At 48.5% G+C, this 26669-nt stretch overlaps 2 protein-coding genes across 8 annotated transcripts; both read left to right on the top strand.

Annotated features, from left to right (window-relative positions):
* The first annotated feature begins 87 nt into the window (after window positions 1-87).
* Window positions 88-21229, top strand: Nop14 (NOP14 nucleolar protein). Of its 2 annotated transcripts, NM_001394594.1 has the most exons (18): window positions 88-384; window positions 1977-2111; window positions 2614-2755; window positions 5766-5899; window positions 6320-6454; window positions 7780-7902; window positions 8314-8445; window positions 9880-10183; window positions 11038-11168; window positions 12038-12123; window positions 13210-13345; window positions 15309-15410; window positions 16033-16186; window positions 18267-18426; window positions 18733-18877; window positions 20479-20597; window positions 20713-20868; window positions 21113-21229. In NM_001394594.1, exons 1-18 carry the CDS (start codon window positions 190-192, stop codon window positions 21210-21212), a joined length of 2589 nt encoding a protein of 862 aa, NP_001381523.1. In that variant the 5' UTR covers window positions 88-189; the 3' UTR covers window positions 21213-21229. The 2 variants fall into 2 exon arrangements, 1 of the variants encoding a protein (NP_001381523.1); XR_005492920.2 differs by lacking the exons at window positions 20479-20597; window positions 20713-20868; window positions 21113-21229 and having other exon boundaries at window positions 188-384; window positions 18292-18426; window positions 18733-18870.
* A 907-nt stretch (window positions 21230-22136) lies between these two features.
* On the top strand, window positions 22137-26160 carry Mfsd10 (major facilitator superfamily domain containing 10). 6 transcript variants are annotated; one of them, XM_006251246.5, is made up of 13 exons: window positions 22537-22665; window positions 22969-23158; window positions 23245-23341; window positions 23586-23689; window positions 23934-24092; window positions 24174-24335; window positions 24553-24661; window positions 24752-24863; window positions 25007-25115; window positions 25210-25300; window positions 25384-25431; window positions 25506-25595; window positions 25697-26159. In XM_006251246.5, the coding sequence occupies exons 2-13, from the start codon at window positions 22985-22987 to the stop codon at window positions 25810-25812; spliced, it is 1371 nt and encodes a 456-aa protein (XP_006251308.1). In that variant the 5' UTR covers window positions 22537-22665; window positions 22969-22984; the 3' UTR covers window positions 25813-26159. The 6 variants fall into 6 exon arrangements, 5 of the variants coding, with proteins under 5 accessions (XP_038947902.1, XP_006251308.1, NP_001178609.1 ...); NM_001191680.2 differs by having other exon boundaries at window positions 22610-22831; window positions 22966-23158; window positions 25697-26160; NM_001412512.1 differs by having other exon boundaries at window positions 22610-22831; window positions 25697-26160.
* Window positions 26161-26669: the final 509 nt, after the last annotated feature.

Here is a 26669-nt window from a genome sequence, read left to right on the forward strand (position 1 = left end):
TGAGCGCCTGTTTAGTGTCATCCAGAACGCCTGTATTTCTCGCGAAGTACGGGAAGCTGACGCACTCAACGCGAGACGAAGCTGGGCGTGGCTTTGCATCTGCATCTTGTGCACGAGTTTCTTGAGCTCCTTGGTCTGTAAGCCCAGTCTTCCAAGCCCAGTCTTCCAAAGTGTAGCAGAGTGAATGTCATGGGGAAAGCGAAGCGGACTGGGGCGAGGAGGCAGGTCCACAAAGCGCCGGCAGGGGCGTTCGGAGGCCCGGGGAAGACTAACCCAAATCCATTTGAAGTGAAAGTCAACCGGCAGAAGTTCCAGATCCTTGGCAGGAAGACACGCCACGATGTGGGCCTGCCCGGGGTGTCCCGCGCTCGGGCCATCAAGAAGGTAAGGGGGCAGGCACTACCATGATCTGTATACTATGCCCAATGGCTAGCTGCGTAATTCGTTGTGCATACATCCTGGAGATTGTCTAAGTTAAGATTAATATTGCTGTGATGAAACACCATGACCAAAGCGACTTGGGGAGAAAACGATTTATTTGGCTTACACTTCTATGTTCCCATCGTTGAGGAAATTAAAGGCAGGAGCTCAAATAGGGCAGGAACCTAGAGGCAGAAGCCGATGCAGAAGTCATGGAGGGGTGCTGCTTACTGTCTTCTTTCCATGGCTTGCTCAGCCTGCTTTCTTAAAGCACCTAGGTCCGCCAGCACATGAGTGGCCCCACAATGTCTGGGCCCTCTCCTGTCAATCACTAGTTAGGAAACTGCTCTTGAGGCCTGTTTGCAGCCGGTCTTGTGGAGGTGTTTTTTCCAATTGAAATTCCCATCTTTCTGATAACTATACTTTGTGTCAAGTTTGCCTTAAACTAGCCAGCAAAAAGATCAGAACTGAGGCAAAACACTGCCTCTTCTTTGCTTGATAATCAAATACCCTTCCTCTGGAAACTCTTCCTCCTTGGGATCTTACAGGTATACATTCTTCTTGACTCCTCTTTGATTACCTTGGGGCCTAAGGCTTAGCCAGAGTCCATCACTTCTGAGCTCTGAGCTGTCCTGTACCACTGTTCTGTATGCTTTGACCACACTCGACCCATGGATAGGGTTCACAGAGCATGATCTTAAAGTGTTTGAAAATGTCCTTCCTCCGAATTTCATGTGCTTGTCCCCTGGGAAGTAACTGGAATAGTACCTTTTGGGAATAACCTCATAGCCTCTGTCCTTGTTCTTCTGTCCCCAACTCAGGAGTACACTGTACCTTCCTTTCAAATTCTATCTGTAACTGCTGATGTTCGTCTGACTTTTAAAAAGAAGTTTGTGAGCACCCTTTGTGTTGCATGGCTTTAATCTCTGGGGAAGCCGAGAAAGGTGGAGCTCTGAGTTTAAGGGCTACATAGTGAGACTCAAAAACTTCCGGTTGAGTCTCAATAAATAAATAAAATAAATGAGTAAGCAAAAGGCAGTTCATGGTTACTTTGAGAAAATTGACAGGATGGACTTATTGGTAATATTTGTAAAGGAGATAAGTAAGACTTGGCCTTTCTCTTCACAGCTACTAATCTGTACTTTGTTACAAAGGATCCAGTTTGTGTGAGATCTTTAAGTTGAAGGAAATATCTTTTGAATTGGGTAAAATATCCATACTGCAAGGAGCTAACACTGTACTCTACGTGGTCCAATGTGTGCATTATAGAAAATACAAATGACTGACTAATAATTCACCAGTGTGTAGTATAGGCCAAGGAAAGCAGAGTGGACATTTGGGAATAGAAGAATGTGACATCTAAAAGAGCCCCATCTGCCATTTCTAGTTAAGCCTTGAGTTTCATGCAGTATACCCTGCCACTTGTAATGTTTATGAGCACTAAATAAAGTGGCAAACTATGTTCTTCTCAACTCCACAACCTCTTTTGGTGGCCTCTTCAGTGAAGAGTACAGAGAATTCGTGTGAGAATTATTGGTGTATGATCTGTTTTCCAGAGAACCCAGACTTTACTTAAGGAGTACAAAGAAAGGAACAAGTCCAATGTCTTCACAGATAAACGCTTTGGGGAGTATAATAGTAACATAAGTCCGGAGGAAAAAATGATGAAGAGATTTGCTCTGGAGCAACAGGTATGGAAAAAAATGAGAGGGAAGTCTTTGCTATAAACTTTACACAGGCAGCCCAGGGGAAAGGTGCTTCTTCTTGTTCACCTATACCTCTGAGTTGTTTGCCATGCACAGAGGATATGTCTCAAGTGGTGTCTCTCATTTGGGTAGACAAAGAGGAAGGTACTTTCGAGACACACTAGCTAATAGTAGATAGATACGAGAGCAAATAGCAAGTGGTGGCTGGCGCTGGAGTCGTTTAAGGGTCTGCCTTCAGCTTTGTTGGGTGGAGAACAAGTGAGTGGAGAGCCATTGCCAACGGGGAAGACGGAACAGGAGCTTGGCTTAGCTTAGTTGTCTTATGTAAGAATTTTTCTCTACAAGCTCTGCGTATATTTCGATCATCTTTCAGATGGTCCAGAATACTTTTCAGACTGATTATGCTTCACATATAGTAGAAAATAACTAATTTTCTAGGAACTAAACATAATAATTTAAGTAACTGACTGTAAACCTTTTTGTCAAGCGATATCATGAGAAAAAGAACATCTACAACCTAAATGAGGATGAAGAATTGACTCATTACGGCCAGTCCTTGGCTGACATTGAAAAGCACAATGACATCGTGGATAGTGACAGTGACACCGAAGACCGGGGGGCACTGTCTGGTAGGTGGGGGTGCTGCCACAGAAGCCTGGCAGCTTGGAACAAGGGACAGTGTGTTTCTTGTTGGACTTTCTCCTGAAAATGATATTTTAACCTCTTGATGAACTGCACGGGTCAGGGTATTTTGCTTTTGTTCTTTGTTTTGTCTGTTTGTTTGAGAACTTTAAGTTGGCATGTGTGATCGATGCCTTTGTGGGCTGGGAAAGCACTGTTACTACCATCGTCTCAATTAACTCTCACGGTAGCCAAGCTCACCTCTAAGCACAGAGAAATAGAGTTTTAGAAATAGAGTTAGAGCTTCGCAAGAATCCCCCTCATTGATTTAGCAAGAGCTCTTCTGCATTACCAAGCTCCCTAAATGTTCATAAATCCTGACCTAATGGACGTAGCCATGGCATCCGTGTTGGACTGTTAGGTCAGCTTTGTGCAAGAACTGATATTTAGCCTATGCCTGTAGGTAACGGCATGAAGCAGAGCGAGCATTGACCTTACTTAACATTATCATATGACTGTATCAATAGACCAAATCTACAAGGACATTCAGAAATCATCATTCATTCATTAATAGTATGTGGATTGATGTCTATATGCAGGTCAGGGCAGGCACAAGATAACGCAGGGCCTGTGATTGGGTGGTAAAAAAATAAAAAAAAAAAAAAAGGCGGGAGCAGAGGTTTTATAAGGCAGGAGAGATGAGAAGATAGGGAAGAACCATGATGGAGGCAGAGAAGGACGACCCAGATCCGTGTGACCTTAAAGGCCCCAGGTAGCTATGATTATGTCATAAGGGATGGAATTTTATAGGATAGTTTGTCTTATCTAACTGGGCAATTTATATCAATATCAATTGGTTCTGAGTTTATTGTGTGGACATTTGTGGAGTGAGAATTTACTGATAGAGATCCGATTGATAAATTACAACCTTCTAGAGTTTTGATTGTAACAAATTCCTGGGAGTTGTGACTATAACCACAGTGGGTGGATGGCCGAATGGGCTGACGTGGCCGCACCCGAGCCAGGGGAACTAGAAGGGCGGTCGCTTCTGAGGCTAGCCATGGTGTCAAGATTAGGTGGAGACATTTTTTGCTGATTGGGATGAAAATACCCCTCAGATGCCATGTGCCCCTATGGTGCCAGCAATAGCGTGGATTGGTGTCTTGATTTTTATCTATATGTTTATGTTTATATGATAGTTTATATGACAAGCAACATTCTTAGTTCTGTGGAAATGTGAGAGAACAAACACTAAAAGCTTGACATTGGCATTTCCTGTTAGGTGGCAGACTCAGATGGTAAACAGTTAATCATTAAATTGCTTTGTCTGTGAGAGGGGAAAGTGCTATGCACTGGGTGGTATGTCCCAGGAGAGGGCTGGCAATGCCATCAAGTAGACACTGCCAGGCTCACCGAGAAGGCATTTGTACAAAGACTATCACCTCATGAGCCAGGAGGCTTCCCATGGGAGAAAGTGAATGTGGAAGGCCTGACGTGGGAACTGCTGGAAGGCTGGAGGCTCAGCAGTGGGATGAGAGAGTGGTAGACAAGCAGAGCCGTGTGGGCTCTGTCTATATTTGGCAAGGGGAACCCCTGAGCCGTTTACGTCAACGACAGTCCATCTCCCGACGGGACATCCTGACAGGATATACTAGTAATTTGGATATGAGTGAGGGAGGAAGGGGAATGGGATGACTGTAAAGGTCTTGGCCTAATCCACTGAGAAGATGAGATTGCCGTTCGCTGGAATGGGGGGAACTTTTACATAGGAGTCTTCCGGAGAGACATCCATGGTCAGCTGGAGAGATGGGAACCAGAGGCTACCAAAAAAGCAAGAACAGGAAAAACAGCCTGGGTTGGGAGGTGGTCAGTGAGCGCGTGCAAGCATGAGCATCCTCAGCACGCCGTGGGGCCAGCAGGGCAGCTGAGGGAGAAAGAGGGGCTCCTCAAGCCTGGTGATGTGAGATCAGACAAGTCCCCAGAGATCTCCTCTGACCTCCACATGTGTGCTGCAACATGTCCCCCACTCCAGTCATACACACATTAATAATTACAATTTTTAAAAAACAACACAGAAAAATATGGGCATGGCACTGTGGGGACAGAGACAGGAGGATCCCTGGGGCTGGTAGGTGGGTGGCTTGAGTTCAGGTTCTGTGAGGGAGCCTGTGCTAAGGCAGTAGGAAGAGCACAGTAGACAAGGACACCCAGCATCCGCTGGTCTCCATACAAACACATAATCCAAACAGAAAGAAGGGCTGACGCCTGAAGAGTCGGAGAAGGCAAAGTGAGACTCTGTTGAGGACGCCCTGGGCATGTTGGCTGAAGCCAAGTAGAGCACTTTCTGTAGAGAGTGGGGGTGTATCAAGCTTACTGGTGTGGAGAAAGACTAGGAGCTGGCTCGTGTCAGTGAGACTCCGCAGGGGAATCAGGGCAATGCCAGAACAGGGGGCCTGAAGATGAAGCAGACGGCGCTGGAAGCTTTACTGTGGGATGAAGTTGAGTTTTGTCTTAACATGGAAGCAATAAAGACATGATGTAATAAAGTTAGAGAAGTGGCTGGAGAGATGGCTCAGCGGTTAAGAGCACTGACTGTTCTTCCAGAGGTCCTGAGTTCAAATCCCAGCAACCACATGGTAGCTCACAACCATCTGTAATGAGACCCAGTGCCCTCTTCTGGTGTCTGAAGACAGCTACAGTGTAACATAGATAAAATAAATAAATAAATCTTAAAATAAATAAAGTCAGAGAAACTGTGGAGGGGGGTGCTTATGCCATTGCTTGAGAACCTGAGTTTGACCCCCAGAACCTACATGAAGGTAGAATGAGAGAACTGACACTCCACAGTTGTCCCCTGACATCTACTTGATTGCCATGGCACTCCATACCCACAATCACATCATGTATAAAATGAAGATTTTTAAAACTGCTCTTAGAGAACAATTGACAAGAGTTCTACCCAAAAGTGGCTGCAGTTATAGCCTGGGTCTCATAATATCTTTTTCTGTCTGTTTCCAGCTGAACTGACTGCTTCCCACTTTGGTGGTGGGGTCCACAAGAATTCCTCTCAGAAGGAAGGAGAGGATGGAGACAAGCCAAAGACACGGAAAGAGCTGATTGAAGAGCTCATTGCAAAGTCAAAGCAAGAGAAGGTGGGCTGCTTAACATTCTTAATGCAGACAGCGCCGAGATGTGTCAGACTTTCTTCCCACGGTCATTTATCAGCTGTATTTAATTTCTATCTGAACTTGATATAGGACCATTCATCTTGAAAAGGAATATTCTACGTCTCCATTAAGCTTACCCCTCATGCTTTTGTTGGCTTTAGTATTTATAAAACAGTATAGCTTATTAAACTTGCAGCGTACTGCTCAGAGTTTGCATATGTAGTAGCAGGAAGGTATTTCTGTCTGACTCAGGGCTTTACACTTGCTTCTGGTCCTTTATTTCATGTCAACAAGTTTCATATTAAGTGGGTCATTGTGTGTGTTCTTAGCCTTGATTCCAGGCCACTCATGAAAGTCTAATATAATGGTGTGTGATGTGTGTTTGCTGGATTTTTTTTCCCCCAGAGGGAAAGACAGGCTCAACGAGAAGATGCCCTTGAGCTCACAGAGAAGCTAGACCAAGACTGGAAAGAAATCCAGATTCTCCTGTCACGCAAATCTAAGAAGTCAGAAAACAAAGAGAAAAAGGAAAAACCCCAGGTGGGTAGCACCCTTCACTTCACAAAAAGCAACGGTGACCTTAATATCTGTTGGCTTTTGACATTTTAACATCTTTGGCTCTTAACTGTGTGTGTGCAGACTTGGGTCCACCGAGCCATTTTACTGGCCTTATAAATGCTTCCTCTTTGTTTTGTTTTGTTTTGTTTTCTCTCCATGTAGCCTTGGCTGGCCTAGAACCCTGTGTAGATCAGGCCTGCCTCATATTCAAGAAGTCTGCCTACTTCTTCCTTCTACTGGGATCCAAGGACTGTGGTGCTGTGCTCAACTCTCAGTTAGTTTATCTCGGTGTTTCTCAGGGGAGAAGTACTTTGGGGTAGAACATGGGAAAGTTGTCCTTTTATTCACGTGTGGTGTGTTGAATGCTTGGTTTCTTTGCCTCTTGACAGTGATGCTTCCTGCATTTCTCCCAGACTGTTAAATGGTACATTTGTCTAGGAGCAAGGTTCTACTAAAGAAATGGGCTTTTACCAGATTGTACTGCAGCGTGGCCACGTATGTGTCTTCCTGAGTCAGCCGTGTCATTGCTGGGCCTCACGTGGTTTCCCAGGTTTTAAGCGTGGTACTCAGATGATGAGCGATGTTTATTTTTGTTACAGCAGATACATTTGTTAGTTTGGGTGAGGTTTGCTTTGCTCCTTTTTTTTTTTTTTTTTTGGAGATAGGTTTCACCGAGAGGAACCTTCATCTGCTATCACCTCCCAAATGCTGGGGTCCCAATCATTATTGTGCCCAGCAGTGACATGATTTAAGAATAGTTTTTACCTCCCAAGTGCTGGGATTAAAGATGTATGCCACCACAATTTGAAGCCAGTCTGCTCTATAGATTGAGTTCCAGGGCAGCTAGGTTCACAGCAAAACTGTGGCTTGAAAATAATACATAATAATATAAATATATATTTTATATAGTATATGAGTATATGAAATAACTTTTTATGAGCAGAAATGCCCATGTAGCCCACATGTCTACCTGCTTTTCAGTTTAGAAGCCATTAAAACAGCTTGCTTTTAGTTACGTATTTATCAGGGTGGGGAATGATATGCACGTGTGTGTGGGCACTTGTGGAGGCCAGGGCTGGGCAGCATCTTCTGGACCTGGAGCTGTGGAACATAGGATAGGAGCCAGGAACCCTGGTGCTCTGCAAGAGCAGCAAGTCCTCTTAATCGCTGAGCCGTCTCCCTGGCCCCAGGAACAGTTGTCTGTGTAGAAGAGAAGACTTAGGCATGGTTGGTCCCCTTCCTTATGTCATTTAGCGGAATGTTCTTTACTTTTGTAAACATCTGAAAACATCTCATTTTTCCCTTAGCCCGATGCTTATGACATGATGGTCCGTGAGCTTGGCTTTGAAATGAAGGCACAGCCCTCCAACAGGATGAAGACGGAAGAGGAACTGGCAAAGGAGGAGCAAGAGAAGCTCAGGAAATTGGAGGTACGTACGGTGACTTGTCACTGAGTGGACGCCGGCCCCTCACTGGAGGCTGCGGGCATCAGACTCGTTTATACGCTTTTCTGCTCCATCTTCGCAGATGGATTGGGCCGGGTTTAAATTTTACTTTGGTACAGACATAAATGTTTTTTCTTTTTTCATTTGTAAGATGATCATATGAAGTAAAATACAGACAGTGTGTGGGGCCTTTCTTTGTACGCCTCCCACAAACAACCGCTGGGACTGGAGTGAGCGCGTCACCGTCTAAACCGTTGCCTGTGCCTTCAGGGCCTCAGTTTATTGAGTTTAAACAGATACTGCGCAGCTGCTGCCGCCGCAGGCCTCTTCCACAGCTCGGTGTTTGTGGAGGACTGACGGACACAGCCTGTGGCTTCTCTTTCCTTACTGCCTTAGGCCGAAAGACTCCGAAGAATGCTTGGAAAAGACGAACATGAAAATAAAAAGAAACCAAAACATACGTCGGCAGATGACTTAAATGATGGCTTTATACTAGATAAAGACGATAGGCGTTTGCTTTCTTACAAGGTAAGATGTGCGCCGCCCCCTTCGAAATCACATTTCCTAGTATTCACTGAGGGGCCCACTATGGCTGGAGTATTAAAACCTTAGAAACAGTTCCTGTCACATCTCATTGTGTATTTGCAGCCTGGCAGGTGTCAGGCTTTAAAGAGAAGATGTCCTTCCATCTAGAGAAGGAGCTGGAGCAGAACCCCACAGCCTAGGCTTTCTTTACCTCAGTTGCTGACTTCTCCCATCCCCGATGTATTCTTTAAACCAATGATGATCTTTCGGTTTGTATACTGCTGACAGCGCTAACTCATGGTTAATCATTGTTACTGGGTTTGAATTGGAGGGGCAGAGGATAGGCTCTTGCTGTGTAGCCCAAGCGAGGCTGGAACTCACTATCCTGCCTTCTGAGTTCTGGGACGAGAGGGATGTGCCACCATGAGTACTGTTGTATGGTGCTGGGGGCTGAGCCAGGGCCTCATTTGTGAGGGATGCAGTCAGTGCCACTAGGTATATCCTTGGTACTGGTGTGGTTTCTGGTCTAGAACATTTATAAAATACCAGTGATTTTAGACTGTATTGGCCAGAGTTCGGGGAAGGAAAATAAGCAGGCCTACTGTTTTGAAAGAGTCTGGTAGATAAAACTCGGTGTTAAAAGTGCCAAAAACCTGGGGGTGGGGGTGGCGATGGGGGTGCACACCTTTAGTCATAGCACTTCGAAGGCAGAGGCAGGTGGATCTCTGTGAGTTTGAGGCCAGTCTGGTCTACAGACCTGGTTCCAGGACAGCCAGGGCTATACACAGAAATCCTGTCTCAAACAAAACAAAACAAAATAAAAATACCAAAAAAGCCACTTTCAAGAGTAGGTCCAGCCCCAAGGCACTGTCGTCTTCTCTGTTCCCTAGGCCCCAAGCCCTCACAACCACTAGATACCATCAGCATTTGACATTTATAAGCTCTCTGGCAAAACCCAAATTTTCTCCAGCATCCCAGCTCGGGGTTCTCTGGGAGGCTGCAAAAGCCTCTACTAGAAGTTTAAGGGATGGGTGCCACCTTTTGCTGAGCCCTGGCAAATCCGTGCAAGAGAAAGTGACCAGGTCCAGGGGAGAGAGAAGGCCCAGGCATGTGTGTTCCTTAATAATCCCCATAAAAGGGGACTAAACTGACTCCTCCTGAGAGCAGGCCTTCCTGACTTAAAGACCTTCCTCTAGGCCTCATCTCTCAGTGCCCCCCACAGCCCCCAGCTCCACAGAGGACTAAGCTTCAAATGCATGAACACTCAAGGAACTAACCAAAGCACTACGGGAAAGCTTCAGTTCCTATGGTGTAGGGTACCTCAGAGAAGAGGACAAGGCAGCCCAAGCAGATGAGAAAAAAATGATACCCATTGCCATGGTGTTCTGGTATTGCTGTAGAAGGTTCCAACCGTGGTCACCATGGTCTTTTTTCTAGGATGGTAAAATGAACATCGAGGATGCCCAGGAAGAGCAAAGCAAGGGAGCAGATGGCCAAGAGAATGACCAGAAAGAGGAAGAAGATGAGAGTGAGGAAGAGGGTGAAGATGGTGAGAGCTGTGAGGACCCAGACGAGAGCGATGGCCCAGACAGCCACTCAGACCTAGAATCCAGTGCAGAGACCGAGGAGGAAGACGAGACACCGAAGAAAGAGCAGCGTCAGACTCCGGGGGGGAAGTCGCCGAAGGAGGCTCAGAAGGCTCAGAAGGCTGCTGCGGCCGAGCTGCCCTATGTCTTCGCAGGTGAACACAGTTTCCTATTTCCAGGCTGGGATTTAGTCCCCAGCCTTGCCGGGCTTTGTTGTTTTCTAAATAGTGGCTACAGTATGTACTTGCGAGTATCCCTCCCTGGAGATGCAATTGCGAATGCACGGTCACGTTCCCGCTCGTGATGTCTGTGCTGTGTGGCCAGTTGTCATTCCTGGTATCTGTGGGTCTGCATATTAGCATGACTTTCACATCGGCTACCTGGCCACAGAGAGTCCTGTCTGCAGACATGAAGCAGGCACCTTTCTGCAGCAGGACGTAGATTAGATTCCTGGGCCATTCGTACAAAGGCTTTGCACTCCAGCCACAACAAATACCTTTTATCAAATGTAGTATTCTTTGATCTGAAACAGAAAATCTCTCCAGTTATAGCGAGCAGCCCTGACTTGTTCTGTGGCTGAAGGTTAGTTCCAGAAAAGATAGCTAATGAGTGAAGCTGGCTTCCGTGTAGGAGACTTGATGTATGAGTCGCAGGAAATGGATTTGCTTCACGCACGTGCTCCACTCCTGTCTGACATCTATGCTGAGACCAGCGCTGCCCCAGAGATAACTCATGGTTTGTGGGTCTTCAGGCAAATGACCACTTGATGAAATCCATGGGTCAGACTGCTTTGGGGCTGTCCTCAGGCCCAGGATCTGAGTACAGTCATTTAAGTAACGTCAGGCTCCCTGGATAAGAGTAGACATAGAGGCTAAATAAACACCTTCGATAGCATTTAAGTTAAGTAACTTCAGAAAGTGAAGGAGCCGTGCCTACACGGTGTAAGTGGCCCTGTGGATTGTTGTCCTGTTGAAGGTTAACTGTGAAATATGTCTTGTATTTGTGATAGCTCCTGAATCCTTTGAGGAGCTGAAGTTTTTATTATCAGGAAGATCAATGGAAGAACAGCTTTTGGTGGTGGAGAGAATTCAGAAGTGCAACCATCCGAGTCTTGCAGTAGGAAACAAAGCAAAACTGGAAGTACGCTGGGATCAGTGTGTTGGGCTTTGGGGTATTAGCATGGTCTCGTTTCTGTGGATGTGAGACTTACTTGGAGGTATACAATACCGAGTGCCTTGGTGTTTGCTCAGGGCCTGCCTCCCATTGATTATCACTGTGGTGACACAGTGATGAGGAGCAGAAAGCCACACATGGCATCAAGCTCCTCAGGCTCCTCTCTGCCTCAGAGCAGCCCTGTTACCCTCCTTTCACATGTCAGGAAACTGACTCACAGCCGATCGAGTGGCCAAGACTTTGACTAAATGAGTCGCTATTGGTTCCATTCCTTAGATGATCATGTTCATATCTAGACCTTGCAAGACTATAGCTTTCTTCACTTTTTATTGTTGATCTTGTTGTTATAGTTGTCGTTTTGTTTGTGAGAAAGCATCTCACCGTATCTCTGGATGCCCTGGAACTCACTCAGGCTGGCCTCAAATGCTCAGAGATCTCCCTAGCTCTGCTTCCCGGGTGCTGGGACTATAGGCGTGCACCACCACAGCCAGCTCTGTTTTGTTTTTGAAATGGTCTCATACTTAGTGACCCAGGGAGCTTCAACCTTCTGAGTACTGAGACAATCGGCACAACCTACCACGCCTCAATTATTGTTTGGTTTTAATAAATTATACACCATCCGCCATTCCATAAAGAGCATGTCCTATCTTTAGCTGTCTTTCCTCATTTATGTCCAGCAGTTTCTAACAGTGTTTTTTCTTGTGTTTTGTTTATATTCCCCTGAATCCTTTGTCCCGGTGGGCCCTGGCCAGGGTGTAGGTGTTCTGGGAGTTGTAGGCTGTGGTTTAGCCTTTGGTATTTGGCACTGAGTGACCTCCCAATCTCTGTCCTTGCAGAAATTGTTCGGCTTCCTTTTGCAATACATAGGCGATTTGGCCACAGACAGTACACCAGACCTCAAGACCATCGATAAGTTGGTTGTGTAAGTAAAAATGTTTGCATCAAGAAGAATATGGGGCTGAGTTGGACAGTTTTTATACTATCTAATGTTGTAATACACATTTGGTGTCCTTGTGGCAGTCAGTGGCAGTGTGACCTGAGTAGGCAGGTGCCCTCAGCTATACAGTGACCACACAGCACATCCCCACTGGCTTGCAGCTTTCCCCTCTGTCATATGCTACCCATGCAGGGATGAGCTAATCTTAGATTACCAACAAGTTGACTGCAAATCAAAGCTGGTGAGCCCTTCAGTCACAGCATCCGTTCATTGGCTTGTGTTTGTTTCATTTGGCACTGAATCTTCAAGCACCCTCTGGGTGGCTTGAGAAGTATTTGGTCCTTGCCTCACTGGACCCACACAGGAGGTGCTTTGCTTGAGGCTGAGGGTGCCTTCTGGGGAACATGTCCACTTGTCTTGCCTAGGGGTGGCTATAGAAGGTTTGGTCTTAACCACAGTTGTAATCTGTGGCCCCTGTGGTGGTTTCCTGCTCCCTGTATGGTGGCTAGAAGATCAGAAGAAACAGATCTCTCTCTGTTAGGAGCTGTGTACTGGCATGTTGGATACTGGAGGGGCACTCCTGAGACACTTCTGTACTGCATAACTAGCCTGTGTGTCACTTGCGTGTACACAGTGTGAGGAGGTATAAGTTCACATGGGAAGTGCTATGGCCAACGCTTAGAATGTGTTCTCAACAGTATTGATATCATACACAGCCATGGTGCCTCACATACTCTCCTTTACCACTTAAACACTATGACTGGGGTTTTAGAAAATGGCAAAAACACATATATTATTATAAAATGCTTTTTGAAATGTCACCTGGACACCAAAACGGCTAGCATTGGTAGTAAGAAAAGTGGGCTCATAGCTCAGCAGTAGAGCACTGCCAACTGTGCATGAGATGGGGTTCAGTATCCAGCCACACAACGGAAGTGCATATCCGTCTGCAGGCTCCCTGCTCTCCCTTGCTGAGTCAGCGGCTGTCCTGGAACATCATTTTGAGATTTGTTGCTTCGGTCATTTGCTTTTCTTATCTAAAGTCATCTCAATTATGTTTTTGTTGAACAGGCACTTATATAATCTGTGCCAGATGTTTCCTGAATCTGCAAGTGATGCCATAAGATTTGTTCTCCGAGATGCCATGCACGAGATGGAAGAAATGATTGAGACCAAAGGCCGGGCAGCATTTCCAGGGTTGGATGTGGTAAGCAGAGACGGCGTTCATCAGATTTCTTTGCATCCACCAGAAACCAAGTTTATTTTGTCACACAGAATGGTCGGCATTGCATGCCATGCTCCTATCTGAGAGGTTCACCGTCCCATAGGTGTCCAGCCTGTGAGCCCATGGGTCCCATATTTCCCATGAATGCGACTGAGTGCATTTGTAGATGACAGTGTCATGTTGAAATGTGACAGCTTGAACACTCCTGCTAGACCTTCCAGAATGATCTGAGAGAACTGCAACAAGATATGAGAGGACTGTATATATGGTCTTCACTCTTTTCTTTAATCTGACTTTTTTTCTTAACTTACTCATTTTATATCCTGTTCAGTGCCTTACATAATCCCTCCCCTTCCTTCCCCCTTCCCTTCTCTGAGTGCATGGGGGCTCCCCTGGGTATCCCCCAAACCTGGCACTTCACATCTCTGCAAGGCTAGGTGCTTCCTCTCCCACTGAGGCCAGACAAGGTAGCCCAGCTAGAAGAATACACCCAGGTATAGGCAGCAGCTTTTGGGACTGCCCCTGCTCCAGTTGTTTGGGACCCACATGAAGACCAAGCTGCACATCTGCTACATATGTGTAGAGACCTAGGTCCAGCCCGTGATATATTCTTAATGATTGATGGATAGGAGAATTCTGGCATGAGTCTACACAGGGCTTTGTCAAATTATTATGAGAGAGATGGAGTTCAAGACAGACAAAACCACTGTCTGCAGACTGATTCCAGCCTGCATTCTTTTCTTTCAAATGTTAAGGAATATTTAAGTCTCTGGGATTTTAACACTGTTGTCATACTCTTGTGTTTCATCTTTGAATTAATAGGAACACTCAGAAATGGTGGCTATTTCTTTTTCTCATGTTTGTGTTGAAATGGGTCATCAGTGACTCAGAGGTACTTAAGCTTTTGTTAATATTTTTTATATGCATACTGAAAGATGGCTGGCCTGAGTCAGCTTACTAGTTAGGTGGTCTTCTTGACCCTCCCCCGCTCACTTCTTACCTGCTTGCCTATTTGAGCCAGGGCTGTTGAGTGCTGTTGTAGACATTAATTTGGGGTGGGAGGTTATTAAGTCAGTCCCAAGTCCTTTCAAGCCACATGGTCATGTGTGGATTCTTCATCCTCTCTCAGCATCTCTCTTATTGGGGGTGGGGGGTATTTATTACAGTCGTACCTGCTCAGATGCCTCGGATAAGCTAATACGAGCGTTCATGGGACGCTAACCTTCACGTGGCCCTGTTGGTGCTGAGACACAGCTGCCAGTACAGCAGTGGCTGTGTAGCTCATACTGCGGTTCCACTGCTGCTACACCAAGGAGCTGTGCTGCACAGGAAGTTTGCCAGGCCATGGAGCTAGCAAGGTTCTCTTTACCAAGAACCACAAGTTGGGGTGGAGAGGTAGTCATTCTACTGTGGTAGAGTCCCTGCCTGAGCAGAAGGAAGGAAGTTCTATTAGTGTGTGCCTGCGGGTTCTAAGTATGCTCGATCAAAGCTCTGCGTGCATTGGAGGGTTTCCTGGTGCCTTTGGCTGTTCCTGCTTTCCCATATGCTTGGAGTAGAACTACAGGGATTGGCTGCTGAGACATGGCTGTCTACCGAGTAGACACAGGATATCACTTGGTGTCCAGTGGGGCAAGCAGGTCCCTAGCTTTGTCACCCTGAAGCCCCAGTTCTTCAGGCTAAAGGTGAGGGTTGAAGACCTTTCCAAGGTCACAGGGTAGAACAGACCCATCCTTCTGACATTCCAAACGAGCCTGGCTCTGTGTGGGGAAGCATGGGAACGCTGGTGTGTCCTGGGAGGTATTGAGGGAAGCCGTGGCCTACAGGGAGTCATGAGGGCTTGTCAATGCCTGTTGTATCTCACCAGGACTTTTAACACTAATTTTGCCCTGTGACCTTTTTTAACCTCTCTTTCCCTTTAATTTGTATTGTGACACTTCTTTTCCAGCTCATTTATTTGAAAATCACTGGGCTGTTATTTCCAACCTCCGATTTCTGGCATCCAGTTGTGACACCTGCCCTGATCTGTATGAGCCAGATGCTTACCAAGGTGGGTCTCATCTTCCGGGGGTATGTGGAGTCATCCCAGTCACGGGACTACATGAAACAGGAGTGTACTTCACATCCCAAGAGCCTGTAGTCTCAGTTACAAGTGACACAAGGGTCACATGAATCCAGCAGGTCAGGCTTGAATGGGAAAGCCTGTCTCAAAGTAAAAAATAAGTGCATAGTTATTGACCGTTAAGATGTGGCATAAGATTGGTCATCTTAAAGGGCTTGTGAGAACCTGTGGGGATCAGGAGTTTCAAGGTCAGACAGCAGCCTAGTCCCGTTCCCAGAGCTCTCTGCATGAGCTATTCCAGATGGAGTAGGGTAGAGAGAGCTGGGACGGGAGGCTCGACTCAACGATGCAAAATTACATGAGGAATGTGACTCCAAAGCAAGCTTTCAGGTAGAAGTGGTCACTGAGTGCGAAGGGCTTGTGTTCAGACTGTGCTTCTCCTGTATTGGCACTGCTTACCTGCCCCATGACCGTGTAGCCTTCACAGTCAGTAAGACTCTCTCAGGGCAGGGCTTCCCGGGATGCTCAGGGTGGGTGCTAGCTGTCTGCCCAGTGTAGTATTCTAGAACATGGTTCCAGAGCAGTAACCGTCTCTGTGGGTTCCTTCTAGTGTCCAGTCACGTCCCTGCGAGATGTGGTAAAGGGCCTGTTCGTGTGCTGCTTATTCCTGGAGTATGTGTCTCTGTCTCGGAGGTTCGTCCCTGAGCTTCTAAATTTTCTTCTTGGGATTCTTTATATAGCAACTCCAAACAAGAAGAGCCAAGGTAAGTTGATTATGGAGACTTTTAAATATGCATTAGAGGTTTTGTTTTTTAAGTATTTACATGCATATTCTAGCAAGTTGAGAGAACATTGAGAAAAACTCTGCAATCCAGGAACCAACTACCTTTCTCTGAATCAGTGTGTGTGCGCGTGCGTGCACACTGCGTACCAACCTCACACTTGGGTGTTCACCTCTCCAGGGCTGAGGTAAAGTATGCAGCAGATTCAAGTGTTGGAACTTTAAGTATTGGGGACTAAATACATTATGAAAATTAATCTTCCCTTCTTTCACCCTTTTACCCCTAGGGAAGAGGGGTAATAAGGATTGAGCCCCTGACCTCCCCTCTTTTTATCAAGATGCAGTATCAGCCAGCTGTGGAGGCACACGCTTTTAGTCCCAGTCCCAGAACTTGGGAAGCAGAAGCAGGTGGATCTCTGGATCCAGGGCTGACTTTGTCTACAGAGCAAGTTCTAGGGCAGCCATGACTACACAGAGAAACCCTATTTAATAATAGCAACAACAACAACAACAACAATAATAATGTCTTTTCCTAGGCTGCTCTCAAATCCCTAGACTAAAATGATTTCCTGCCTCCCATATAGCTGAAACTACAGGTGTGCACCACCACTCCCACCTCTCTTTCTACTCTGTATGGCCAGCACTGCAGTGCAGTGCCTGTAAGTTGAGACTCTGGGAAGGGGAGCTCAGGGGAGCCATAGTACTGGAGAGTTCCGAGTCTTACCTGGTTTCTTTCCCTGGTTACTGCTTTCCGTGGCTGTGGCTGACATTTCCATCCGTGAGACTGCAGCAAGGTGCTGCTAAGACGGGTGTATAGTGTTGCCAAGTGCCCCAGCAGTCAGGTGCCCTCATCAGAAACCAGGCAGTGACTCAGTTCAGTCCTCCAGTTGCCACCATCCCTTGGATTTCCTGTCACATGATGTTCCTGCACAGAGCTCCCTTGTGGTAGTGCTCTACAAATACTGCCTGCCCCTAGGTTTCAGGCTTGGCCTAAGAACAGGCCATCCAGCATGACCCTTGTTACAGATCTCTATAGTTCCCTGGAGAGGATACTGCAATAGAATGCAGGTACTACAGTGCAGTCAAGAAGGTGGTCCCAGGCTGGAAGGATGGCTCAGTGGTTACACTGACTGTTCTTTGTGGAGTCCTAAGTTCAAATCCCAGCAACTACATGGTGGCTCTCAACCATCTGTAACGGGATCCAATGCCCTCTTCTGGTGTGTCTGAAGACAGTTATAGTATACTTACATATAATAAATAAATCTTTAAAAAAAGAAGAAGGTGGTCCCTTGGCCTAGTAGGAGATTAAAACAGCTGACCATCCACTTGCCCCTCATGCACCCAGCCACTCCCATTTAGCCTGGAGTCTGTCCCAGCATGGTCCCCCTCCATCTTTGCTGATGCCCATCTTATTTACCCTCCCAAGCCTGCTCAGACCTCTGGGGAACCCTGCCTGCCCACTCCCCTGCACTCTGGCTGCTCTTCACTCTACTTGTTTTGGGATCCGACTTTGCTTTCTCTATATCTAGTTCATTTATGTGTAAGGGTGCTGGCATGACGGGATAAGGCTGTCTTTGGTCATGTCCTAAGTGCTTAAACCATGTGTGTAACCTGAGTAAGGCCATAGGAAGTGTGTTGCTAGCAGGCTTCCAAGTTAAGTTAGGCACATTGCCTTCCCCCTCTGGAGCTTTCCCTACAGGTATCCTGTCTACTTATTTATTTACTTGTTTGTTTTGGTTTTGGTTTTGGTTTTTCAAGACACATTTTTCTCTGTGAAACCCTAGCTATCCTGAAACTCACTCTAAGCCAAGCTGGCCTCGAACTCAGAGATCTGCCTGCCTTTGCCTCCTGAGTTCTGGCATTAAAGGTGTGAACCAACACTGCCTAGCACAGGTTTCCTTTCTGTGCTTGTCTGGGTAGCTGGAATGAGTACACTGGCATCTAGCACGACCCGACAGCTTGCTTAGTGCACAGACAACTTTTAAAGGCTGAGCTACTACAGAGCAGGCCCTCTGAACCCGCCATATCTGGGTCCTTTCTGACCTGTCATGCTTGGGATTCAGGTTCCACTCTGGTGCACCCTTTCAGAGCACTTGGGAAGAACTCAGAGTTGCTCGTGGTCTCTGACAAAGCAGATGTGACCACCTGGCAGAGGGGAAGCCTCCCCTTGCACTGGGCAAATAGACAGAGCACCCTGACAGCGACTGAGGCGAATCACACCAGGTATGTGTGACACCCAGGGGTATCTGGAGTAAATGTAACATGCAGCGTTATTTTCTAAGTACACTTACTTGATTGGGAACTGAAACTGAGCCCCATTTAAAAGTGTTGTTTCATTTCTCGTGCCCTCTGCTCTGGGCAAACAGTATTTCCTAGACTACCACAGTGAGCCATTTAGCCTTTCTGCTGATTTGATTGCACTTGGATTTTCTGAGCTGTGGATGAGACTTTATTTTGCCAACGTTATTGGCTTATGACTAACGACCGAAATAGGATGGCCAAGCCTTTCATTGTCCTTTGCTCTTGTAGGCTGTCCTGCGTAGCCTCGTGTTTGAGCCTGCTGAAGCACTGTGTGCTCATGTACAGTGCTTTGCCGTCCTTCCATGCCATCGTCACACCCCATCAAGCCCTCCTGGCAGAGCACCTGGCCCGTAGCCTCCCCCAAGAGCTTCAGGTGAGGCTTACTGGTAACTAGGCACCTTGCCCTGTCCCAGACTGTTCAGTACCTGGCACGAGCTTAGTGTTTTTGTCATTGAAGTTGCAGCTTAAAAGTCATCACAGGAAGTTTCTACCAGAACCATCTAGAATCTCATAAGCACAAAATGAAATTACACTAAGAGCCTTCTTAGCCCCACTCTCGTTCCGGGCCATCCAAAGTACCTTACCTCACAGTTTCTGAGGGTGACCTCTCCCTCCTGTAAAGGGACACCCTCACTTGGTCCTTGGAGCCCCCGTGTGTCTAAACAAGGCTTTCGATGCTACAGCATGTGTGGTGGTCGGCAGCTTTTCATACCTGCACTTGCTCCCCATCCCATCTAGGTATCCCTCCTGTCCCACCTCACTGTTTTGTGCCCCTTGTTCCTGACTGGTCTCCTGTCCTCTGCCTTCAGCCATCCCCACCCCATCATCGCGTATCCACATATCAGCCCAGGTTCCTTGGAGAAAGGAATGTGTCTCCTCCGTGCCCTACCCCCAGTGGTGTCTCCATTCACAATAAAGACAGGCTCGGGCTGCAGTGCGGGCCAGAGTGGCCTTCCCTGGGCCTCACCACTGCGCTCTGGGCTTCGCACAGGCTTCCCCTTAGTTTCGGTGATGTTCACAGTTGCTCTTCCCTGGGCCCTGCCCTGAGTTTTGTGTGCAGTTTGCCCATGGTGCTGCCCTTTCCTATACACATCACACCCTCACCTCTGTGCCTCTTGAAGACAGACCTGGCTCCCCTGATTGCCGAGTCCCCTGAGTCTGGAGCAAGCCATCCCTGGACTATACTGAGTTGCTAGCACCTCCTCAGAATGCACCACTGTGGCCAGTGACTGGTTTGTCCTTCTGTTTAAAGGACCTTTGGTCTTACAGCTTTAGGCTGGCCAGTTAGGGTGATAGAGTTTCTGAGTTCTCACAGGACATTTAGATGGACCAAGACTACACAGTAGGTGCAGGCAGGCAAGAAAATTGGGTTCCTGAACACATGTGTGTGAGGGAAAGGGACAAGACCAACATTAGTGAGCTGGCTTCTACAAGCTTCTCCAGAAGCCTTCAGGGATATCGGAAGCCAAACCTTAGCTGTGTGGCGGCAGAAGTCCTGTTCTGCCGCAGCACCATGTTGCTCTGACCGCTGCCTGCACACACTGCCGTCACCTAGGCAGGGCAGGTACTCCTGTGTACGATAGTCAGAATTTGGCTGATGGTGCCTTGCCAATGTGTCCCTAGCAGAAAAGCCACACGCTACTCTCTGGATACCAGCTCTCAGATTTGCAGCTTTCTCACTGGGTAGGGGGTGGGAGCGGGGTTTATGCATTGGCATATGCATGGAGGTCAGAGTACAGTGCCTTTGAAATTTAGTTTCCAGACATTGTACTCGGGCTTGGTGGCCAGAGGCCTTATCTGCTGAACTGTCTCACTAGGCCACTTCAGTTTTTAAGGGATCCCTAATGCGTGTGTTCCCTTTATGGAGGATGGCAGCACAGCCAAGCTATACCCGACAGCCCAGTGGGTGTAGCATAGGCAGCTGCAAGTAGGGCCTCTCGGGACCTCTTAACCATGCCTTTACATGTTCCTCAGGAGCTGTCTCGAAGCATACTGTCAGAAGTGGAAAGCCAGAAGCAGCACTGCCCGCCACTGATCTGTGAGAAGAGCAAGCCAGTCCCCCTAAAGCAGTTCACCCCCCGGCTAGTCAAAGTGTGAGTGTCGGGTACCCTGAGGAGGCCAGGACTGGTGGGCTGCTTGTAGCCTGTGACGGGAGGTGCTGCCCTCAGGCAGTCCACTCACCTCTGTAGCGTTTTTGACTCTCTTTAGGCTTGAGTTTGGACGGAAACAAGGCAGCAGTAAGGAAGAACAGGAAAGGAAAAGATTAATCCACAAACACAAGCGGGAATTTAAAGGCGCTGTCCGGGAGATCCGAAAGGATAATCAGTTCCTGGCCAGGATGCAGCTCTCAGAAATCATGGAACGGTGAGGAGAACTATGTGTATGGGACTAAGGCACCACTATGGTGTGACACCACACTCACAGGCTGCTGTTTTATCTCAGTACCAGGAACCATGGTGACTGATATCTGGCAGCTTTTGCAGGACTGAGGGTTGAGCCATGCATGTATGGTTCTGAATTGTTAGTGTTCAAACAGAAGAAAAGGCAAAATACCCTGAAAACTGGTGCAAAATTAACACTTGCCTTTTTTCCTCCTTTTTCTTTTTAGGGATGCGGAAAGAAAGCGCAAAGTAAAACAGCTTTTTAATAGCCTGGCCACACAAGAAGGTGAATGGAAGGCTCTGAAGAGGAAAAAGTTTAAAAAATAAACTGTTTGTAAATGTAACCAGGATTGGTTGTGTGTTGTAATGAAGGGATCTGGAGGGGCCCCCTGCCGTGCTCAGCATCTTGGCCTTCCAATGATAGAGCGAGCTCAGAAACGTGCTCTGGATGTACTGTGAGAGTTCTGCACTGTTAGGTGATAGCCACACCACAGAATGACATTTTAGGCAGTTGTCCCATAAAACTGACAAGCTATCATAGTCTAGGTAAGTACACTATATATGTCACCTCCCTGCACACTCCTCAGGTCATTTATCACACATGACAGAACATGACTGAATCGTTATGTCCAGCTGGGTCCTTGTCACCTGCTATGGCTTCTGAGGTATGAGATCTTGTGCAAGGGTTGGTGGTGCTGATTAGGAATTTGATTTTGGATGTGGTGACACAAAATGAAGGCTGTGGGTACCCTAGAGCTCAGAATGAGTTGGTCAAGAACAACCCTGGAGGGGAATTAGGCTCAGCAGCTTGGCTTAAGGGGGCTATATCTACCAAAATACTTACCTTCTCCCTAGGATTCTTTGGGGACAGAGGCTGCATGACCCTAAATCTAGAATGGCCTGGGCCTGACTCCCACCAGCTAGGCTGGTTGGTGCCTGGCTACCACTCCCACCCAGTGCCAGCTTCCTCCACGTTTAAATTGGTCACAGGCTCTGCCCTCTACATACCTGACTGTATCAAGAAGCAGGGCAGAGCTTTATCCTGGGCATAAATTGAACACTGTTCAACCTATGAGAAGGGACATGCCAAGAAAAAACATATGAGCCTCCAGATTTTGTCCTATGTTATCAGAAGAGGAACACAATCCAGCTAGAGCTTACCACCCAAGAGTGCATTCTGGTGTGTCTTCTGGGAAAGAGCTAATGTGGACTGTATGGCTTGAAGATGGTAACAGCATTGGTGGGGCAGGACTTTAGTGTTTTATCTAAAAGATTGGTCTATTTGTTTTGGTCTCACATGCTCTGCTCTGGCTGTTCTCAAACTTCATAGTTGATTGAGGATGACTTTGAATCCTGTTCTGTCTCCACTAACGAGTGCTGGTACTGGAGGTGTGCATTACCATGTCCAACTCCATCGTGGTTTAGAGAAAGCTAAAGTAGGAGGATCAGGAGTTCAAGGTCAACGGTGGATACGTGAGATCCTGACTCAAAAGAAAGATACATAAGTACCTAGGAACTGAACTGCTCGGACAGGCTGTCTCTTAGATACACTTAGCTCTTCAGAACTTCACTGCTTGTTTCTCATGCATCTGGACGCCTGCAGGCCACCTCTACACTTGGCTGCTGGGCTCAAAGCCCAGTTCCCGCCACAGCCGGGCCTCCCGGAAGAGGAGGTGCCTGCTCCGAAGCCTCCGGGGTGTGGCCGCTAACCAGGGAGCTTCCCTGTCCATCCACCCGTTTGTCCCCGCCAGGAGCCTCAGCACACGTGCACAGGTCCCAGGTGGGTGGATAAGAAGCAAGGGCTTGGATTTCGCCTGAGGAGGCCAAAGTGGCACACGAACAGGTGCTCTGGGCGCCTGCGACTCCTCCTCCGTCTTCTCCCCGTTACCCGCTTCGCAACAGGGGGCGCCCTGACCACTGCGGCCCTGAGCTTACTGCTACCCTAGGTCAGTAAGGGAATCGCGCCTTGAAGGGTGTGCCAGGACCGCATTGGAAGTACTTCCGTTGTGTCTGGCAAAAACCTGGAATTTGAGTTTTTAAGTGGAAGGTAAACGGGGGCGTCTTCACATCCTTTCCTCAGCAGGGTCGGAGTTTCCACAATGGGATGGGCAGGGGATGCAGGCTGTACGCCTCGTCCGCCTATACGGCCTCGGCTCGCGTCCGAGCGCCGCGTGATCATCGTGATCTTCCTCGGCCTGCTACTCGACCTCCTGGCGTTCACACTGTTGCTGCCTCTGCTGCCTGGACTGCTTGAGAGGCACGGCCGCGAACAAGTGAGCCCCTCCCCCAAGGCGGGAGCTCTCCCTTTGCCTAGCCTATCACGGATTCATCCAGCTGGAGTTGCTTTTCTGTTACCCAGGACCCCCTCTATGGCTCCTGGCAGCGTGGGGTAGACTGGTTTGCCACAGCCATCGGGATGCCAGCGGAGAAGAGGTACAACAGCGTCCTGTTCGGAGGTATGTCGCTGTGTGCCGTGCTGGGGCCCACAGCCTTTTCTTAGAGAGCTAGTTCGGCCTAGATTCTTGGTCAATCATCCTCTCCTCCCCGGGTTCCCGCCTCCTTTAACTGGCAGGCCTGTTTTGTTTGTCTTGGTTGGTTGGCTTTTTTTTTATAATTGAGGCCACCTGAGCTTCAGTCGAAGACCTGTGAGTATAGGGCTAAGTGTGGTCTACACTCTAGGACTGATCCTCTGTCTCACAGGTCTCATCGGCTCAGCCTTCTCCCTCCTGCAGTTCTTCTCTGCACCACTCACAGGAGCTGCCTCTGATTACCTGGGGAGGCGCCCAGTGATGATGATGTCCCTGGTAAGCCTCTGGACGCAGCTGTCAACAGGCAGAGAGGGGAGCATGCAGCTGTGGGGTTCCCCTGCCCACAGTGAGCTCTCATCCCTTCTAGAGGGACTTTCTGACCCCTGGTGTTACACTTAAGGAAGGCACGGGGACACAAGTGGCCCGGATCTGAGGGTTGTTATGTGTTTGCCTGCCTTACTCTGGGTGCTTCCTGGCCTCAAGTGACTGATCCTGCCACTTGGCCTCCACCCATTGGCAGACAGGTTTGGCCATCTCCTATGCTGTGTGGGCTACCTCTCGGAGCTTTACGGCCTTCTTGGCCTCCAGAGTAATAGGAGGCATCAGCAAGGGGAACGTTAACCTCTCCACAGCCATTGTTGCTGACCTGGGCTCACCTCCGACCCGCAGCCAAGGCATGGTGAGTGGACAGACCCAGGGAAACAGAGACTGATGTCTGGGCTTCGGAGTCCATGCCTAGCTGAACTCATCTTTTTCCTAGGCAGTCATTGGGGTAGCCTTCTCCCTGGCCTTTACTCTGGGTCCCATGCTCGGAGCATTCCTGTCTGTGGAAATGGTTCCCTGGATCAGCCTACTCTTTGCCGTCTCCGACATGTTGTTCATCTTCTGCTTCTTGCCGGAGACACTGCCCCAGGAAAAGCGGGTAGGCTCTGGTCCAGGGAGGGGTGAGGGCTCCTGTGGGTAGAGGGGTTTCCTTTCCTGTTTGTACCATTGTCAGGGGAGACTGGCTGCCCTCAAGCCCATCGCAGCACCTCCTGGGTTCCCTGGATCTTGGCCCTTACTGCCTCACAGGTCCTGGTCCTTGAACTGCCAGGCTATGTGCTCCCAGCCTCCTGGCCAGCCTTCCCTTCCTCCCACAGGCATCTTCTGTCACCTTGGGCTTCCACACTGCTGCCAACCTGCTCAGCCCCCTGGCCCTGCTTCGTTTTGCAGCTGTAGCTCACAGTCAGGATCCACCTACTGAAGACGGTAAGGAGGCTACCGCTTATGAGCGCTCAAGTCAGGTCTCGACTACCCAGTGTGGACAAAGATCAACCCGTGGTCTCTGTTGACTTGCAGGGCTCAGAAACTTACGCCGTTTGGGTCTCGTCTACTTCCTCTACCTCTTCCTGTTCTCGGGCCTGGAGTACACGCTCAGCTTCCTTACACACCAGCGCTTCCAGTTCAGCAGGTAGGTCTCCATTTTAAAGGGGCTCCTCTTCAAGGTCCTCAGACCCCAGGTCCAGGAACCCTCCCAGCATTCTGGCTGCCCTTCCCCATCCCCCGGGCAGTTTGGTGACCTAGGGGGCTAGGTGCTCACCCTCCACCTCCTAGCCTGCAGCAGGGCAAGATGTTTTTCTTCATCGGCCTCACCATGGCCACCATACAGGGCACCTACGCCCGGCGGATCCGCCCTGGCAAGGAAGCTGCAGCCGTGAAGCGGGTAAGGGACGTACTTTCTCTACAGTGAGGACAGGTGGTGCGCTCAACTCCTGGCAGGCTGTAAACCCAGTCCTGAGATCTTCTGTTTTCCCTAGGCAATGTTGCTGCTGGTACCAGCCTTCCTCTTAATCGGCTGGGGGCACTCACTGCCTATGTTGGGCTTGGGACTGATGCTCTACTCCTTCGGTGAGTGGGCTCTGCCAGGGCTGGTGTAGCCAGCCTCATGCCTCTCCTGGGCTAACAGGTGCCTCCCAATACTCTCCCACCAGCTGCCGCTGTTGTAGTGCCTGGTCTGTCCACCATGGTCTCCAGCTATGGTAAGAGCCCTCCCCGAAAGGCTACTCAAGGTAGGAGAAAGCAAACAGGCACCTGACAAGTCCTCCCCCATCAGGTTCTCCAGGACAAAAAGGCACAATCATGGGCATACTGCGGAGTCTAGGTGCCCTAGGTAGGGCGGTGGGGCCCATAATGGCCGCCTCAGGTAAGTGCTACCGGCTGGCACTGAGGACTTCCTGGCAGCTGAGGGGAGCGGGTCAGGAAAAGGGTTATGGAGAGCCTGGCTGAGCACCTCTCTCTCCACAGTGTACTGGCTGACTGGGGCCCAGGTCTGTTTCACCATGTGCTCCGCGCTCTTCCTGCTGCCCTTCTTACTCCTGCAGAAGCTGCAGCATCCAGCACAGACTCTCAAGGAGGAGTAGCTGAGCCGTCCTGCTGCGAAGCGGGAGCCTGGGCCAGGACCACTCCACTCCTAGCACACTCCTTCCTCAGGGCCCAGGGAGGCCTGCCACATTCCTCCTCTCAGGATGGCAACCCAGCAGGAAGTCTGGGCAGCCACGTCCTTTTTTTTTTTTTTTTTTTTTGGTTCTTTTTTTCGGAGCTGGGGACCGAACCCAGGGCCTTGCGCTTCCTAGGTAAGCGCTCTACCACTGAGCTAAATCCCCAGCCCCAGCCACGTCCTTTTCTTACTCCAAAGCCTTTTAGGCTTCTGATTTTTTTAATCTCTCATTCTTCTGAATGACCAAATAAAGCAGCTGTTTTGTACCAAGTGCTGCTCTTTTGTCTCACTATTCTTTGACAAATTGTGTACTGAATGTTAGTGATAATAACTACCCCATTGAAGAGCTACTTTCTAACAACCCTCCCCTCTTTTGTTGGTGGCCCACTGGGATTTAATTAGTATGGGTAAGGTGTGGGGCTATTCACTGGGATTTAATTAGTATGGGTACGGTGTGGTGCTGTTCACTGGGATTTAATTAGTATGGGTGCAGTGTGGGGCTATTCACTGGGATTTAATTAGTATGGGTGCGGTGTGGGGCTATCACTGGAGCATGGACCACATCACTGTAGTGAATGACACCCCTCCCTCAGCAACCTTAACTTTTTTTCTTATGTGAGGACACTGTACTGTCACTCTCTTCAGACACACCAGAAAAGGGCTTCAGGTCCCATTACAGATGGCTGTGATCCACCATGTGGTGGCTGGGAATTGAACTCAGGACCTCTGGAAGAGCAGTCAGTGCTCTTAACCTCTAGCCCCAACTTTAACTTCTAATGG

Source organism: Rattus norvegicus, chromosome 14 (assembly GCF_036323735.1).
Source record: "Rattus norvegicus strain BN/NHsdMcwi chromosome 14, GRCr8, whole genome shotgun sequence".
Lineage (NCBI taxonomy): Eukaryota > Metazoa > Chordata > Mammalia > Rodentia > Muridae > Rattus > Rattus norvegicus.

Bases quoted from the DNA above. Each gene is read 5' to 3' on its own strand.
- Nop14 (NM_001394594.1), top strand. From the start codon at position 190: ATGGGGAAAGCGAAGCGGACTGGGGCGAGGAGGCAGGTCCACAAAGCG. The intron at 2,756-5,765 runs GTAGGTGGGGGT...GTCTGTTTCCAG, and splicing joins AGACCGGGGGGCACTGTCTG to CTGAACTGACTGCTTCCCAC. The intron at 8,446-9,879 runs GTAAGATGTGCG...TCTTTTTTCTAG, and splicing joins GGCGTTTGCTTTCTTACAAG to GATGGTAAAATGAACATCGA.
- Mfsd10 (XM_006251246.5), top strand. From the start codon at position 22,985: ATGGGATGGGCAGGGGATGCAGGCTGTACGCCTCGTCCGCCTATACGG. The intron at 25,116-25,209 runs GTAAGGGACGTA...TGTTTTCCCTAG, and splicing joins AAGCTGCAGCCGTGAAGCGG to GCAATGTTGCTGCTGGTACC. The intron at 25,596-25,696 runs GTAAGTGCTACC...CTCTCTCCACAG, and splicing joins GCCCATAATGGCCGCCTCAG to TGTACTGGCTGACTGGGGCC.